Raw genomic sequence first — 14,777 nt, forward strand, 5'->3', positions numbered from 1 at the left:
TTAAAAACTTATAATCTATTGTTTCATAAATGTTTCATTTGGAATAGATAATTTGTAAAAATAAAATTTTATACGATTATATATAAATTTTATATTCTTTGAAATAAGATTAAAAATAATTGAATATTTTAAAAAAATTAGATTTTTCTTCCCAAAGTTTATCTAAGATTTGAGTTTAATTCTTTTATAATATTAGTCTCAATCTATTTAACGAGATTATTCATAAATTTACTCATAAATTTAAAAATAAATCTAGTCTGCGAATTTTAATAAAAAAATATTATAAAATTTAAATTTAATTGATTTATTAGACGAGTTTAAAAGTTAAGTTTGAGCTTGATTTATTAAAAATTAAATTAAATTAAATTAAATTTTTATTAAATTAAATTTCGAATACCAGTTTAATTCATTTAAGCTTTTATTTATTACTCCCAAAAGCTGCAAAGGCTACCAACAAGGCAACAACCATGCAGGAACCAAAACAGCCAACCTAAGCAATCAAGAACCAACAACAAAGACAAGCAAATCTGAGAAGACTCTCGCATTTTAATTCAGATTTATCAAGAAAATAAAAAATAAAAACTATCTATATTTCCTCAACGATGGAAAAGCAGAACCCACATTTAGGAGGAGGATTCCTCTATTATGACTTTTAGGCTAGAAAAATGTATAAAATAAGGTTTTTTTTAAAAAAAATCATACGGTGGAATTATAAATTTTATCGAGAGAAATCTCATTACACTTTAATTTTGAAAACATCCTAAAACACACTACTGTCCAAAAATAAAATTAAGATAACCTTGCAATCCCTTCAACAAATAGCATAAATATGCTTGATCTAATTTGAATCCAAGAATTTAAGAAAAAGATCTTTTGAATGTGAAAAATATAGTAAATTTTAATTTAAAATTTATAAATGATATATAATTATTATTGTTTGGTTATTAACTATTAATAGTGAATATGAACAACAATTTTAACCTTATTAATGTATTACCATATATTTTGAATAATAAAATTCAGAATATCATGCTACTTTTGTGATAAAGTTCAAACGTGTAAATAGATATTTAACCTATTCTTTAATCATTTTAATTACAAGTATATCTTTTAGCCAAACACTGATAATATTTAAATATTATTTTTAAATAATTTTACCAAACAATTAATTTTACTTATAGGCGATAGAAATTCACCATTCTATCACCATTTAACCTCCACAATATATACACACGAAACATTCAAAAAGCCAAATCCAATTTTTTCCACCAAGCAAAACACCTTTCTTGAGTTTTAAAGGCAAACAGTTCAATAACTCTCCTCCACAAGCCTATAATCATTAGTGCCCATAAAATGGCAATCATATTTCACGTCCTTCGAAACATCCACAAATCCTCTGCATCAATAGACCAGCATTTTAAGTGAACAACCATAGACTACTTCAGAGTGTGCCTTGATTTCAGATAAGCCCACTAATGCACCAACACACTGAATTCAAGAACATTTCATGTATGATAATGATATATTGAACATTCAAGTAAAGGGAGTTATTATTTTGCTCTTCAATTTTCCTTCTAAAACAGTTCTGGACATTACAGATCAACAATGCAGGGTAGATGTTTCCCAGAAATACAGATTGATAATACCCAGGATCTTCCCTGTGAATGAAGCAAGCAAAAGACAGCCTTGTTCTATTTCTTCTGGTATTCTCTAGGCCCAAATATAGTAGATCCAATCCTCACATTCGTACTTCCCATTTCAATCTGTTAAACAAGCTCACTTATTAGTTGCATTATCTCCTAACAACGTACCATTATATATCATGGTGCCACAATATCCAATTATCCATAGCTTGCTCAAAAATGCAAAGACAGATGAACTTAATATGCATATTAGGAAAGTTCTGCTTAATATTGGATAAGGCAGAACTACTTACAGCTTGCTCAAAGTCATTAGACATGCCCATTGAGAGTTCACATTGTTCTTCTGGTATACCAAGTGCTTTGCAAACCTCACTTCTGCAATTTGTTAATGTCTGGAGAAATCATACAGTCCAGTATCATAGAGCTTATGCACAAAGAATGCCAGAGGAATGAAAATGGAATAAAGGATGTTAAGGATAAAATCGAAAGAAAAATGCCAAGTTAGCACCTTGAAGTTTTCTGGGGTTGATGAATAGTCAAGCATTCCTATTGTCATTAGGCCACAAAACTCAAGGTTGGGGCAGTTCTGATTCACATGTTTTGCAAGTTCAACACACGCTGAAGGTTCAACTCCAGATTTTGCTGCGGCAAAATGACACAGATCAAACAATAGCTGAAGCCACCAAATCAATGACCACCTAACCGGGATTGTCTACTAAATACAAGATTGGTAGATCAAAAGAAATCTCCCAAAGAAAAAGCTCAAACTTTTTGGTAAATAGGGTGAGAGTCTGCTCCAAACCCTGACTAGTACAAATAAAATGACGAGATTGTTTGGCAGGTACGGGTTTTAATTCTGAGAAAATATGGAACTGCCAGTGCCAAGTTATTGATAGACAATATGCATTGTGAACAAATGCTAGTTCCATGGAAAAAGACAACTCTCCAAATAGTAAATCAATGATTCTAGAAGCAAAGTCCAAAACAGAATTTGAGATATTGAAATCTTTAATCAAGTGCATAACCTAAGGAAATGTCCTGTGTAACTTAACAAGCAATGTAAACCAACCAGATGAAACATATCAACTGACTCTTCTGTTACAAAATCAACGTAACTTTTTCCCCTGATTGATAGCCAGCAATTAGTAAAGCTAGGCTCTCATAGATAAAATCAACAAGTGTAAAATATTACAAGTAATCACTGAACTCAAGTTCAAACCATTTATATATTGGTTGATGTTATACAAAAATGTATCCTAAATATAAATGTTACTATAATCTCAAAATCCAGTTAAACTCATTCAGGCAAGTTCCACATTCCTTCACTACATAAGACTCCACAAAGGCAGATTCTCTGAAACTAACATTCAGTTACACTTTAGTAATAACATGGTACCATAATTGATTAAGGCAATCATTGAGGATGTAACAGTTAAAGGAGTTTACAGCTAACAAGACTTGAGTTTCTCACATTCTTCACCACTGGTATTCACTTGGATTAAGACCTTCAAACGTTTCCTGCCCAAATTTCCAACCGCTCGATTAAGATGATTGGCAATCTGCAAAGAAATAAAACTTGGTAAATTCATAAAGAAAAATACCAACTAATACTCTTGCAAAGATGCTCAATATGTATTTTCGATACAAGATAGAAGCACTTCTGATTGATATAGCAACATTAAATGTAAATAATGGCAAATTCTTTGTGTATACATTGTGAATTATCTCAGATAATTCTTTCAGAGAGTAAGCAACCAAAACCAACTCATCTTGAAATTTATCAAAATAATGCCTTTATGGTAAAAATACTTTACCTTCTCATCATCTACACTTTCTACCATTGCAAGGTTTGGTACACCAGCTGCACAAATAAAAAAAAAAAAAAAAAATCATATGCCATCTTCTCTCATTATTAAACTCGTTAAAACTGTAACAACCAGAAATTCAAAATCAATCGAGAGGATGAGCATACCAAGTAGAGGTTTCGCTTTATTGCTCTGTAAATTCCCAATGAAATGCCACTCTATGTCCTCCGGAAGCTGCAATTGAGAATCCAATATTGTTGCAAAGCTGTGGCTTAATCGATTAATTTAATAGAGTGATATATAATCAAAGAGAATAGGAAACCTGAGGAGCTTTTTCAACGATTTCTTGGACGTAGTTTTCGCCGAAACACCGGTGACCAGCGTCGTAGACTTGACGGATGACAGACACCGGTTTGGTCTTACTCACGGCTACTACTCGGATATGCTGGGAGCCGCGCCCAGCCCGCTCCGCTGCCTGCTGGACACGCTGTAGCACGGAGCGGAGAGCCGCTGCTGCCACGCCGTCCATCGCGGCGGATGCTGCTGCCATGTCAGATTGCGCCACCTGTTGTGCTGTTGCGTTATCTATCTTGGCTTGGTCTTCCAGATTGTTCATTCTCTTAGCTTCGAAAATATCGGTTCACTCAATCACTCTTCCCAGGTCGGTGGCCTCGAGGAGTAGGTCGCATGATACGTTGCGTTTTAGGAAGTCGCTCCCCCGATTTACTTTTACCGTCGGTGCTAATTAGCGAGGGCCAGTAGCTAATTTGATAAATTGAAACGTCGGACTCCATAGAAAATAAATACAGAGATTCACTATTTAGATATTATTATTATTAAGTTAATTTTTATATTTTTTAAAATTTATTAATTTTTTTCTCCTAATCATTTCATTTACTTTCTACTATTTTTACTATTAAAAAAATTTATTATTTATTTTTTAAATATTATTATTATTAATAAATTAATTTTCTTATTTTTAAAAACTTATTAAAATCATAATTTTTTTCCATCAATAAAATACACTATATTTATTTTTATTATTAAAAATATTTCAAAAATTTAAATTATCTCCTTCTTTGCTGCTTATTTTTCTTTTTTTTTTTTCTATTCATCCCTCCATCAATAAAATAATTTTTTCATCTAATTTTATCTATTTTTATAAATAAAAATATTTTAAAAAACTAAATTATTTCTTTTTTTTTTCAATTCTTCTTTTTTTTATCGTATTCATATTTATAAAAAAAATTAAATTTTGAAAATTAAATTATTGAGAAAAAAAAAAGAAAAAATTAAGTTATTAAAAAAGAAGAAGATTAGATTTTACGAATTGAGTTGTTGATATCGAAGAAGAAAAAAAAAATGAGTTCGAATGAGAAGAAGAGATGAAAAAATTGAGTTTGAATGAAAAAAAAAATTATCATTTTTTATTTAATTTTAATGAAAAAAGAGATGAAAAGTCTATTTTATTAATGAAAAAAAAATAAGTTCTGAAAATATAGAGACTAACTTATTAATAATAATAATATTTAGAAACTAAATAGTAAATCTCTCTATAACGAAAGATTAAATTTCTTCAATTCTTTTAATTTTTCTTCTTATTTAGCTCTTTTTTTTTTCTTCTTGTTTCGGGAGAAGGATGAAGGATTATTTTATTGATAGAGAGAAGATATATTTTAATAGATTTTTGAAAATATAGAGACTGACTTATTAATAATAATATTATACAAAGTTTAAATAATGATATTTTTTTGAGGTTAAATTAAATTTTAAAAATTTTCTCTCTCATTTTTTATATATTTATAACAGAGAATGAAAAAAATTATTTTTTATTTATAGAGAGAAAAAATAAGAACGTAAAGATAAAAACGTTTTAATAAATTATCAAGATTAATTTATTAATAACAATAATATTCAAATATTAAATAGTAAAATTTTTAAAATAAAATTAATAATAATTTTTTTATAAATTTAATAGATTACACAAGGATAAAAATGCAATAATATCAAAAGACTAAATTTAAAATTTTTTAAAATAAAATTAATAATAAATTTTTTTTTATAAATTTAATATTTTTCGTTCGGTTACTTAGATTCCATTTGTTTAATAAAAAATAATTTCTAAAAAAATATTTTAAAAATGTTTTGGTATTTAGAACATAAAAGAATTTAATTAATATAAAAAAATTATTTTAAAAAAATAACTTTTTTAAAAATAAAAAATCAATTTTCATTTATATATGTTAATTTATTAATAAATTATATTTTTTAAATTAAAATTAAATAATAAAAAATAAATTATATCGTTAAAAAATATTTTTCTATGAGTTATTTTTTTCGAAGAAAACCAATTTTCATTTTCAAAGATATAACAAAGTTTTGGGAATAGTATTTTAGGAAAATTATCGAGTAAATCCAATGTATATTTATCCTGTAAGATTCATTTTTATATTTTAGTTATTTAAAAGTATAAAATGCATTTCTGTCAATTTTATTTTAATTCAAATTTAAATTTGGTACTTTTATAATTATGGATAAATTAAATATATTATTGAACTCAATATTCTTTTTAATATATTGAAAAAATTAAAATAATATAGTTGATATAATTAAAATAATAAATTTTATATTTTTTTAAAATATATTCTCTACTTATATATTTTATTATTAAATTACTTTTAAAACTAATGGACTTTATTATTTTTAAAATTAATAAATTTTATTTTTTCAATATATATATAATATAGATATATTAAAAAGTAAGGATGAAGAAATTTGTGATTTTTTTTTTATATTTGAAATTATTAATTAATGAAAGTCAAATGAGAAAGTGCTTCAATAACGATTTTTAAAATATCTGTTTTACACATTTCGTCTTCTTTGTAATATGAATCTGTACAAAATTGAAAAACAACGTTGCTAGGTGATGACCATCAAAAGATCATCAACTGCTAATCACAAGAGCATAACAAAATTATACCATTATGCACACAAAAAAAAAAAAAATTGTATAATTTCTATACAAAATGCAAATTCCTTTATGTATATATAATATTTTTTGAGATTATTTTTTTAAAAAAAATTATTTTAAATGAGATTTGAATTCAGAGACTACTCAATTAATTTAAAAATAATTTCAATATCAATGAGTTAATATCTATTAATAAAGTTTATGCATGTAATAATATCCGTAATTTCTACATATTTCTCCCAAACTTTGCCTAATTTTCAGCGTTACAATATTTCTCTGAAAGCCTAACTTTTGTTTACTTGAATTTCATAAGGCCGTTGAATTGGACCACTCCACTCATAGTAAGCTAAGATATTTTATTCATAAGCCATGCAATTGTCTGCCAGCTGCCTGCCTTCCATTTCAAACTTGTCTACCAAGTTGTATCATCTTCTTCATCTCTGCTCTATAAATACTCTCCATTGCTTTCCCTGATTCTCCATTCCCAACCATTCTTCTTTCCTTCAATTCTAACACTCACAAAAATGAGGTCCCTCAAGTTATTCCTTTTATTGTCCCTGCTCGTAGCTTCTGCTGCCATTGCTCTCTCCACCACACCCTCTGAAGGAGAATCATTGATGGACGATAACGATGGTGTTGTGGAGGAAAACTCTGATATACCTTGGCAGGAGAACCAAGAAACAACTTCTTCTTTTTTGAGAGGAACAAAGCGGTTTCTTGCCCAGAAAACAAGAGGAGTGCAAATGACGTGTGACAAATACCCTAGGGTTTGCAGAGCGAAGGGCAGCCCAGGGCCAGACTGCTGCAAGAAGAAATGTGTGAATGTGATGACAGATAAGCTTAACTGCGGCAAGTGTGGGAAGAAATGCAAGTATCCAGAGATTTGCTGCAAAGGGGTATGTGTAAACCCAATGTCCAACAAGAAGCACTGTGGAGGCTGCAACAACAAGTGCAAGCAAGGGAGTAAATGTGTTTATGGGATGTGCAGCTATGCATAAAGAAATCAACCCATTTCTTTCATTGGATTAGAAATCATAAAATTAAATGTGTAATAATAGTCAATTAATTATTTGATCAACTGGAATAAGAGCGAACCATCACCATAACCATAAGATGGGTTGGCTTCGCTAGGGTTTATTTATTCTTTATGATACATACGTGTTATTTATTCTTGTTTTATCTTAGAGCACCACATGATTTATGGGTTAAACATATAATCTAATAGCTTGTGGTGAAGCTACTGGTATTTTCTTTTTGAAAAACTTTTATCATGCACGCTTCTCCTCTTGCCAATTTCTTGTTTTATCTTTTATTATGAAATTAGGGACAAGTCCAAATACAGGAAAATAAGTTACAAACTTTAACCCCACTCCATAATTCAAATATATTTTGTATTTAGATTAAATTAAAATATTAATTTTTATTATTTATTTTTTAATAATTATAATTTTATAATAGTGTTTATGATTAAACTAATTAATAAATATTAAAAAACTATTCTCCATAACGTTCAGTGATCGATAATCACCCGTTATATTTATATTTTTTTTATTTTTTATATTTAATAACTAATTTAATATTTATTTTAAACCAAACGGATCACTGTACAATCAATTAATCATTAATATTTAGTCTAAATTCGTGATGGTTCCACTTTGAAAGTCCAACAACAACAAGCTTACAACTCCAATAGGTGAATACTTGAATTAAAATTAAATTCTTGACTCCTTTATTACATGTACTGAAAAAAACAATTAAAAAAAAAAGCAATTATATCATAAATAGGGAAATTTGTGTGAGTGTTCAGAGGTAATTAATTTAATTGGCAATAAGCTCAACATATAAAAAAAAGCTCATATAAAATAATTAAGATTTTTATGTGCAAATAAGATCAATAAATTGTTTAGAAATAATATTAATTAGTTAAATATATATAGAGAAAATATTTTCTCTCTCGACTTAAAGTATTGTAAAGCTCCATACACTGCAAAAAATTTCAGGATTATCAATGGATTTTTCCGTTGGTAATCCTATAAAAATCCGTTGGTAAATGAATTACCAACGGATTACTAACGGATTACGATCCGTTATTAAAAAACTCGTTGGTAAATTTTTACCAACGGCTTTGAAGGATTTACTAACGTTGGTAAATCCGTTAGTAAATCTATTAAATATTTAAATATTTTTAAAATAATTATTATTTTAATTAAATAATAAATTTTATTATTAATATTATTTTTTATTACTTCAATAAGATTTAAAATTATATTATTATTGTCACTAAACTTGTAATTTATGTCCAATATTTATTAGAAATATATAAAAAGTAGAAATAAGAGAAAAGTAGATGAGAGAAAATAATAAAAAAAAAGAAAGAGAAAAGAGAAAAAAAAATTATAGAAAAATAAAAATTATGAAAAAGAAGGAAGAATGAGAGTAGAGTAAAAAGATGATAGAAAAATGAAAAAAAAAGAGGAAATGATTAGAGAATAAAATAATAGAAAAAGAAAATGATAGAAAAAAAATAATATGAGAGGAGAAGAAAGGAAAGAAAATAATGGAAAGAAAATGGAGAAAGTGAAAGGAAAATTATGGAGGAAAATAAAGAAAATAATCGAAGAGGGAAGAGAATGAGATAAAAAATGATAAGAGATGAAAGCAAAATAATAGAAAAAAAAATGAAAAGAAAAAAAATGAGATAAGAAAGTGAAATGAAAGAAAGTAATAGAAAATGAAAGAAAATGAGAGAAAGGGAAAGAAAATGAAAGAAGTAAAAATGATAAAATGAATGAATGAATGATAAAGGATAAAAGGTGGTATTATATTTATAAAAGCATATTACTAACGGATTTAATAACGGATTCAAATCCGTTAATAAATTTTTTTTTAAAAACAGTGGGTTTTTTCCCTCCAAAAATTACTAATAGATTTTGAAATCAGTTAGTAATACTAACGGATTTATCAACGGATTTAAAATTCATTAGTAATTCTAACGGATTTACCAACAGATTCAAATCCATTAGTAAATTTAAAAAAAAAAACCAGATTTTTTCCCTCCTAAAATTACTAACGGATTTGAAATCCGTTCGTAAATTTTTACATAAAATTTTTTACATTACGATTTACCAACGGATTTTCAAATTCATTAATAAATCCGTTAAAATTACTAACGGATTTTCATCTGTCAATAATCCGTTAGTAATTTTCAATGTTAATTATTTTATATGTTTATAAGTTATCAACGGATTTTGAAATTCGTTAGTAATACTAACATATTACCAACGGATTTGAAATCCGTTGGTAAATTTTTATACAAAATTTTTTATATTAAGATTTATCAATAAATTTTCAAATTCGTTAGTAAATTCGTTAAAATTACTAATGGATTTTCATCCGTTTGGTAAATCACAACTTTCTTGCCGTGATAAAAAAAAAAAAATCATTTTATACAAGAAATACTCATAATATAAAATTAAGAGTTTGGATGAAGAAAACTGATTTTATATTTGATTTTTTTATATAATTGATTTCAAATAGAATTTAAATTTAAGGATCTTATTATATTAAAGACAACTTCAATACCAATTAATTATATTTGCATTATTGTTAGTCAATAAAAAAATAATTAACGAAAGTCAAATGAGAAAGTGCTGCTATAACGGTTTTTAAAATATCCTTTAATCTTACTTGCCGTGTTTTTTATAATAATATAAATCTGTACGAAATTGAAAGTCTTAAAGCTGGGAGAACCATGTTAAGATAAGGAATACTATTTAAAAAAAAAGTCTTAAAGAAATTTGTGATTTTTTTTTTATTTTTGAAAATATTATTACCGTATAAAGCGAAAACAAAAAGAATACTAATTAATGAAAGTCAAATTAGAAAGTGCTTCTATAACGGTTTTTAAAATAGCTCTTTTACACTCTTCGTTTTCTTTACAATATGAATACGTACAAAATTGAAAACCATATATAGTTGCTAGATGATGACCAGCAATAGGTCGTTAGTCAACCGCTGAATCACAAGATCATAAATTCTTAATATTACCCATAATTTCTACATATTTCTAATTCTCAGCTTTATATATTTCTCAGAAAGCCCAACTTTTGTTTACTTGAATTTCGTAAGGCCATTGAATTAGACCACTCCACTCATAATAAGCTAAGATATTTTATTCATAAGCCATGCAATTGCCTACCTGCCTTCCATTTCAAACTTGTTTACCAAGCTTTATCATCTTCTTCATCTCTGCTCTATAAATACTCTCTATTGCTTTCCCTTCTTCTGCATTCCCAACCCTTCTTCTTTCCTTCGATTCTCTCACTCACAAACATGAGGTCTCTCAAGTTATTCCTTTTATTGTCCCTGCTTGTAGCTTCTGCTGCCATTGCTCTCCCCACCACCCCCTCTGAAGAAGAATCATTCATGGACGATAACGATGACGCTGCAGAGGAAAACTCTGACATCCCTTTGCAGGAGAACCAAGAAACAACTTCTTCTTTGAGAGGAACAAAGCGGTATCTTGCCCAGGAAACAAGAGGAGTGCAAATGACGTGTGACAAATACCCTAGGGTTTGTAGAGCGAAGGGCAGCCCAGGGCCAGACTGCTGCAAGAAGAAATGTGTGAATGTGAAGACAGATAAGCTTAACTGCGGCAAGTGTGGGAAGAAATGCAAGTATCCAGAGATTTGCTGCAAAGGGGTATGTGTAAACCCAATGTCCAACAAGAAGCACTGTGGAGGCTGCAACAACAAGTGCAAGCAAGGGAGTCAATGTGTTTATGGGATGTGCAGCTATGCATAAAAAGAAATCAACCCATTTCTTTCGTTGGATTAGATGATCATAAATTAAATGTGTAATTATAATCAGCTGGAATAAGAGCGAACCATCACCATAATTATAAGATGAGTTGGCTTCGCTAGGGTTTATTTATTCCTTATGATACATACATACGTGTTATTTATTCTTGTAATAAGTGAAGTATATCATATGTCATGTAAGTTGCATCATTTATGCATGTTTGAAATGGATTCCAATATCAAAGCACAGTAAAAATTGAACTCATGCACCCTCTTCTTTCACTTTCTTACTGCTATTTTCATTCTTTCACTTGAAAATTAGACAGGTCTTAGTTATGTATGATTTTTAATTTACAATGATGTTTTTAAATTATGGGGAAGGTTATTAATCTCATTATATATATATAACTTTTTTGCTTTACTTAAAAGTACTTATTTTAATACATACTATATTAATAAATAACCCCTACATACTTCTTTAATGTTGAAGTCATTTTTAAAATTTGAAGTCTTAATGTCAAACATGAATTGGAGAAAGATAAAATAAAATAAAATAAAATTTATCAATTATGAAAGAGAATGGATTTAATATTTATTTTTTCATTGACTCATTTAACATTAAATTAGTAACATCATCACATGATATGATACTCCTAAAGTACCGTATGATTTATCAATTAAACATAGAATCTTATAGCCTCTCGTGATTCTTTTTGAAAAACTTTCCTCCATTTATTATTCACACATGTATATCAAGTATAATTATATTTGCTTTTTATTTTTTATTACAAATAAAATTTTATTATAAAAAATAATTGAATTGCTTTTGATATTACAATTTAATCACTTATATTTATTTTTTTTGATGTGGGATGCTTTTGAAATTCTCAATACAACCCTTTTAAATGTAGCCACGCGGTGAGCATTTGATGGATGGATAGCTAAATTTCAATCCAAATTAGTTTTGATACTATAATTAAATTTGGAGAGTATCAAGATATTAATAATTGATTTATTTTATATAATTTTATATTAATGACCGAACTCTTTAGTACATTAAAATGAATAATCAATTTGATATTATATTCTAATTATTTATATTCTTTATTTTTTTTATGCTTCCCACGTGAGATTCAAGTACGAGAAAATAAGTTGCAAACTTTAAACCCACTCCAGAGCCAAATACATTGGATCTTTAAGTCCAATAAACTGGAACCATAGAGAGATTCGGATAAGACCCAAATTAGGAACTCTACCGACAGCTACTATTGTCTCTTTGCAACGGCCGAGGCGGGGGAAACAACTCGTATAGAAAGCCTCATCGGGCCATCGAACAACAAAAGGGAGAACTCAACCTTCAAGACTGGAGAAGAAAGCCGTCAAGGCTTCATTGAAGAACCGATACTTAGGTCAGTACCGGACGAGCCGGCAAGTCAGACAGGGCAAGGTGAGAGAGAAGGGAAAGACCATCCATGGTGTCACCTGTCCAAGCCCTATAATAGCTTGCAAACTTCAAGTTCAACTACAGAGAGACTGAAAGCTGCATGCAAGGCTCCTTTATTACATGTATTGAAAAAACATACAGAAAGGGCTAGGCCTCAAGACTAAAGCAACTCTAATAAAACAAAGGCAACTATATCATGAATAAGGAAATTTGTGTCGGAGGTAATTAATTTAATTGGCGATAAAAATAATTAAAATTATAATATGAAAATAATATCTATTATATATAAAATTAAGAGTGTGGATGAAGGAAACTAATTTTATATTTGATTTTTTATATAATCGATTTCAAATGAAATTTAAATTTAAGATATGATGAAAACAACTTCAATACTAATTAGTTAAAATTTATTAATTATATTTAATATTATTATTATTATTATTTTTTGAACGCGATATTATTGTTATATATAAAGGGTCAATAAAAAAATTAACGGAATTCATCAAATGAGAAAGTGCAACGGTTTTTAAAATATCTCTTTTACTCTTGTTTTCTTTATAATATGAATATGTACGAAATTGAAATGATGACTATCAAAAGATCGTTAATCAACCGCTAAATCACGAGCACAAGAAAATTATACTGTTATTCACATTTAAAAAATTGTATAATTTACAAAATGCAAATCCCTCCAATATAATTATAAAAAAAAATTATATGTATATATATATAAAATTTTTTTTCTTTTGAGAATACTGAATAATTTCTTTAGATACATGCATGTAATATTACCCATAATTTCTAGCGTATATCTCTCGAACTTTGCCTAATTTTCAGCTTTCTATATTTCTCCGAAAGCCTAACTTTGGTTTACTTGAATTTCATAAGGCCGTTGAATTAGACCACTCCACTCGTAGTAAGCTAAGATATTTTATTCTTAAGCCATGCAATTGCCTGCCAGCCATTTCAAACTTGTTTACCAAGCTATATCATCTTCTCCATTTCTGCTCTATAAATACTCTTCATTGCTTTCCCTTCTTCTCCATCCCCAACCTTTCTTCTTTCCTTCGATTCTCACACTCACAAACATGAGGTCTCTCAAACTATTCTTTTTATTGTCCATGCTTGTTGCTTCTGCTGCCATTGCTCTCCCCACCACCCCCTCTGAAGAAGAATCATTCATGGACGATAACGATGATGCAGCGGAGGAAAACTCTGATATCCCTTGGCAGGAGAACCAAGAAACAACTTCTTCTTTGAGAGAAACAATGCGGTTTCTTGCCCAGAAAACAAGAGCAGAGAAAATGACGTGTGACAAATACCCTAGGGTTTGCAGAGCGAAGGGCAGCCCAGGGCCAGACTGCTGCAAGAAGAAATGTGTGAATGTGATGACAGACAAGCTTAACTGCGGCAAATGTGGGAAGAAATGCAAGTATCCAGAGATTTGCTGCAAAGGGGTGTGCGTAAACCCAATGTCCAACAAGAAGCACTGTGGAGGTTGCAACAACAAGTGCAAGAAAGGAAGTGCATGTGTTTATGGGATGTGCAGTTATGCGTAGAGGAATGAACTCATTTCTTTCATTGGATTAGATAATCATAGATTAATTAATTAATTGATTAGCTAGAATAAGAGCGAACCATGACCATAACAACATAAGATGGGTTGGCTTCGCTAGTGTTTATTTTATTCTTTGTGTGCTCATATAATTCTTGATTTACTTCATATTAATCGTAATTAAGTTGTATCATTCAATTTGTGCATGATTGAAATGGATTACAGTAGTATCAAAAAACATATAGTAAAAAATATTTTTCTTAGCATTAATTTAAAAAATTAAAAAGTACCGAAATTCTTTTTCTATACATTTTCCGTATAATTTGCAAAGAACAGAAATGTTTTATTACTTGCACAATGATATGCAATCTTTTTCTCGCTTGGCATGGACCCGGTCAAGCAGTCAAAATTTTAAATTTGATAGTCTCAATTATTTTTATTTTTTAAAAATATTAATTATCAATGAATTTTAATTAGTTAATACTTCTAAAAGAATTTATATATAAAATTCTGATTTTAATTTTAATTCAGTTTATTTAATATGAAGAAATCATTAAAAT

General features: G+C 28.5%; 4 protein-coding genes across 4 annotated transcripts; 3 read left to right on the forward strand and 1 right to left on the reverse strand.

Annotated features, from left to right (window-relative positions):
- Positions 1 to 1,493: 1,493 nt before the first annotated feature.
- LOC110603591 (pyridoxal phosphate homeostasis protein) lies at positions 1,494 to 4,150 on the reverse strand. Its single transcript, XM_021741365.2, has 7 exons — positions 3,771 to 4,150; positions 3,616 to 3,682; positions 3,458 to 3,504; positions 3,115 to 3,202; positions 2,152 to 2,285; positions 1,937 to 2,035; positions 1,494 to 1,763 (listed from the first exon to the last, which is right to left on the reverse strand). Exons 1-7 carry the CDS (start codon positions 4,062 to 4,064, stop codon positions 1,692 to 1,694), a joined length of 801 nt encoding a protein of 266 aa, XP_021597057.1. The 5' UTR covers positions 4,065 to 4,150; the 3' UTR covers positions 1,494 to 1,691.
- Positions 4,151 to 6,917: 2,767 nt separating this feature from the next.
- On the forward strand, positions 6,918 to 7,712 carry LOC110603187 (stigma-specific STIG1-like protein 1). Its single transcript, XM_021740887.2, has one exon. The coding sequence runs from the start codon at positions 6,944 to 6,946 to the stop codon at positions 7,415 to 7,417; it is 474 nt and encodes a 157-aa protein (XP_021596579.1). The 5' UTR covers positions 6,918 to 6,943; the 3' UTR covers positions 7,418 to 7,712.
- Positions 7,713 to 10,726: 3,014 nt separating this feature from the next.
- LOC110603188 (stigma-specific STIG1-like protein 1) lies at positions 10,727 to 11,472 on the forward strand. The gene has a single exon (XM_021740889.2). It carries the CDS (start codon positions 10,752 to 10,754, stop codon positions 11,220 to 11,222), a length of 471 nt encoding a protein of 156 aa, XP_021596581.1. The 5' UTR covers positions 10,727 to 10,751; the 3' UTR covers positions 11,223 to 11,472.
- Positions 11,473 to 13,722: 2,250 nt separating this feature from the next.
- Positions 13,723 to 14,410, forward strand: LOC110603189 (stigma-specific STIG1-like protein 1). Its single transcript, XM_021740890.2, has one exon. It carries the CDS (start codon positions 13,751 to 13,753, stop codon positions 14,219 to 14,221), a length of 471 nt encoding a protein of 156 aa, XP_021596582.1. The 5' UTR covers positions 13,723 to 13,750; the 3' UTR covers positions 14,222 to 14,410.
- Positions 14,411 to 14,777: the final 367 nt, after the last annotated feature.

The sequence above is a fragment of the Manihot esculenta genome, chromosome 16 (assembly GCF_001659605.2).
Source record: "Manihot esculenta cultivar AM560-2 chromosome 16, M.esculenta_v8, whole genome shotgun sequence".
Taxonomy (NCBI): domain Eukaryota; kingdom Viridiplantae; phylum Streptophyta; class Magnoliopsida; order Malpighiales; family Euphorbiaceae; genus Manihot; species Manihot esculenta.

What these genes read in the sequence shown, in the direction of transcription:
- LOC110603187 (XM_021740887.2), top strand. Translation starts at nt 6,944, where the DNA reads ATGAGGTCCCTCAAGTTATTCCTTTTATTGTCCCTGCTCGTAGCTTCT.
- LOC110603189 (XM_021740890.2), top strand. Translation starts at nt 13,751, where the DNA reads ATGAGGTCTCTCAAACTATTCTTTTTATTGTCCATGCTTGTTGCTTCT.
- LOC110603188 (XM_021740889.2), top strand. Translation starts at nt 10,752, where the DNA reads ATGAGGTCTCTCAAGTTATTCCTTTTATTGTCCCTGCTTGTAGCTTCT.
- LOC110603591 (XM_021741365.2), bottom strand. Translation starts at nt 4,064, where the DNA reads ATGAACAATCTGGAAGACCAAGCCAAGATAGATAACGCAACAGCACAA. An exon ending in AAAGTGTAGATGATGAGAAG is followed by an intron (nt 3,203 to 3,457) that starts GTAAAGTATTTT and finishes ATTTCTTTGCAG; the next exon opens with ATTGCCAATCATCTTAATCG. An exon ending in CTAATGACTTTGAGCAAGCT is followed by an intron (nt 1,764 to 1,936) that starts GTAAGTAGTTCT and finishes CTTGTTTAACAG; the next exon opens with ATTGAAATGGGAAGTACGAA.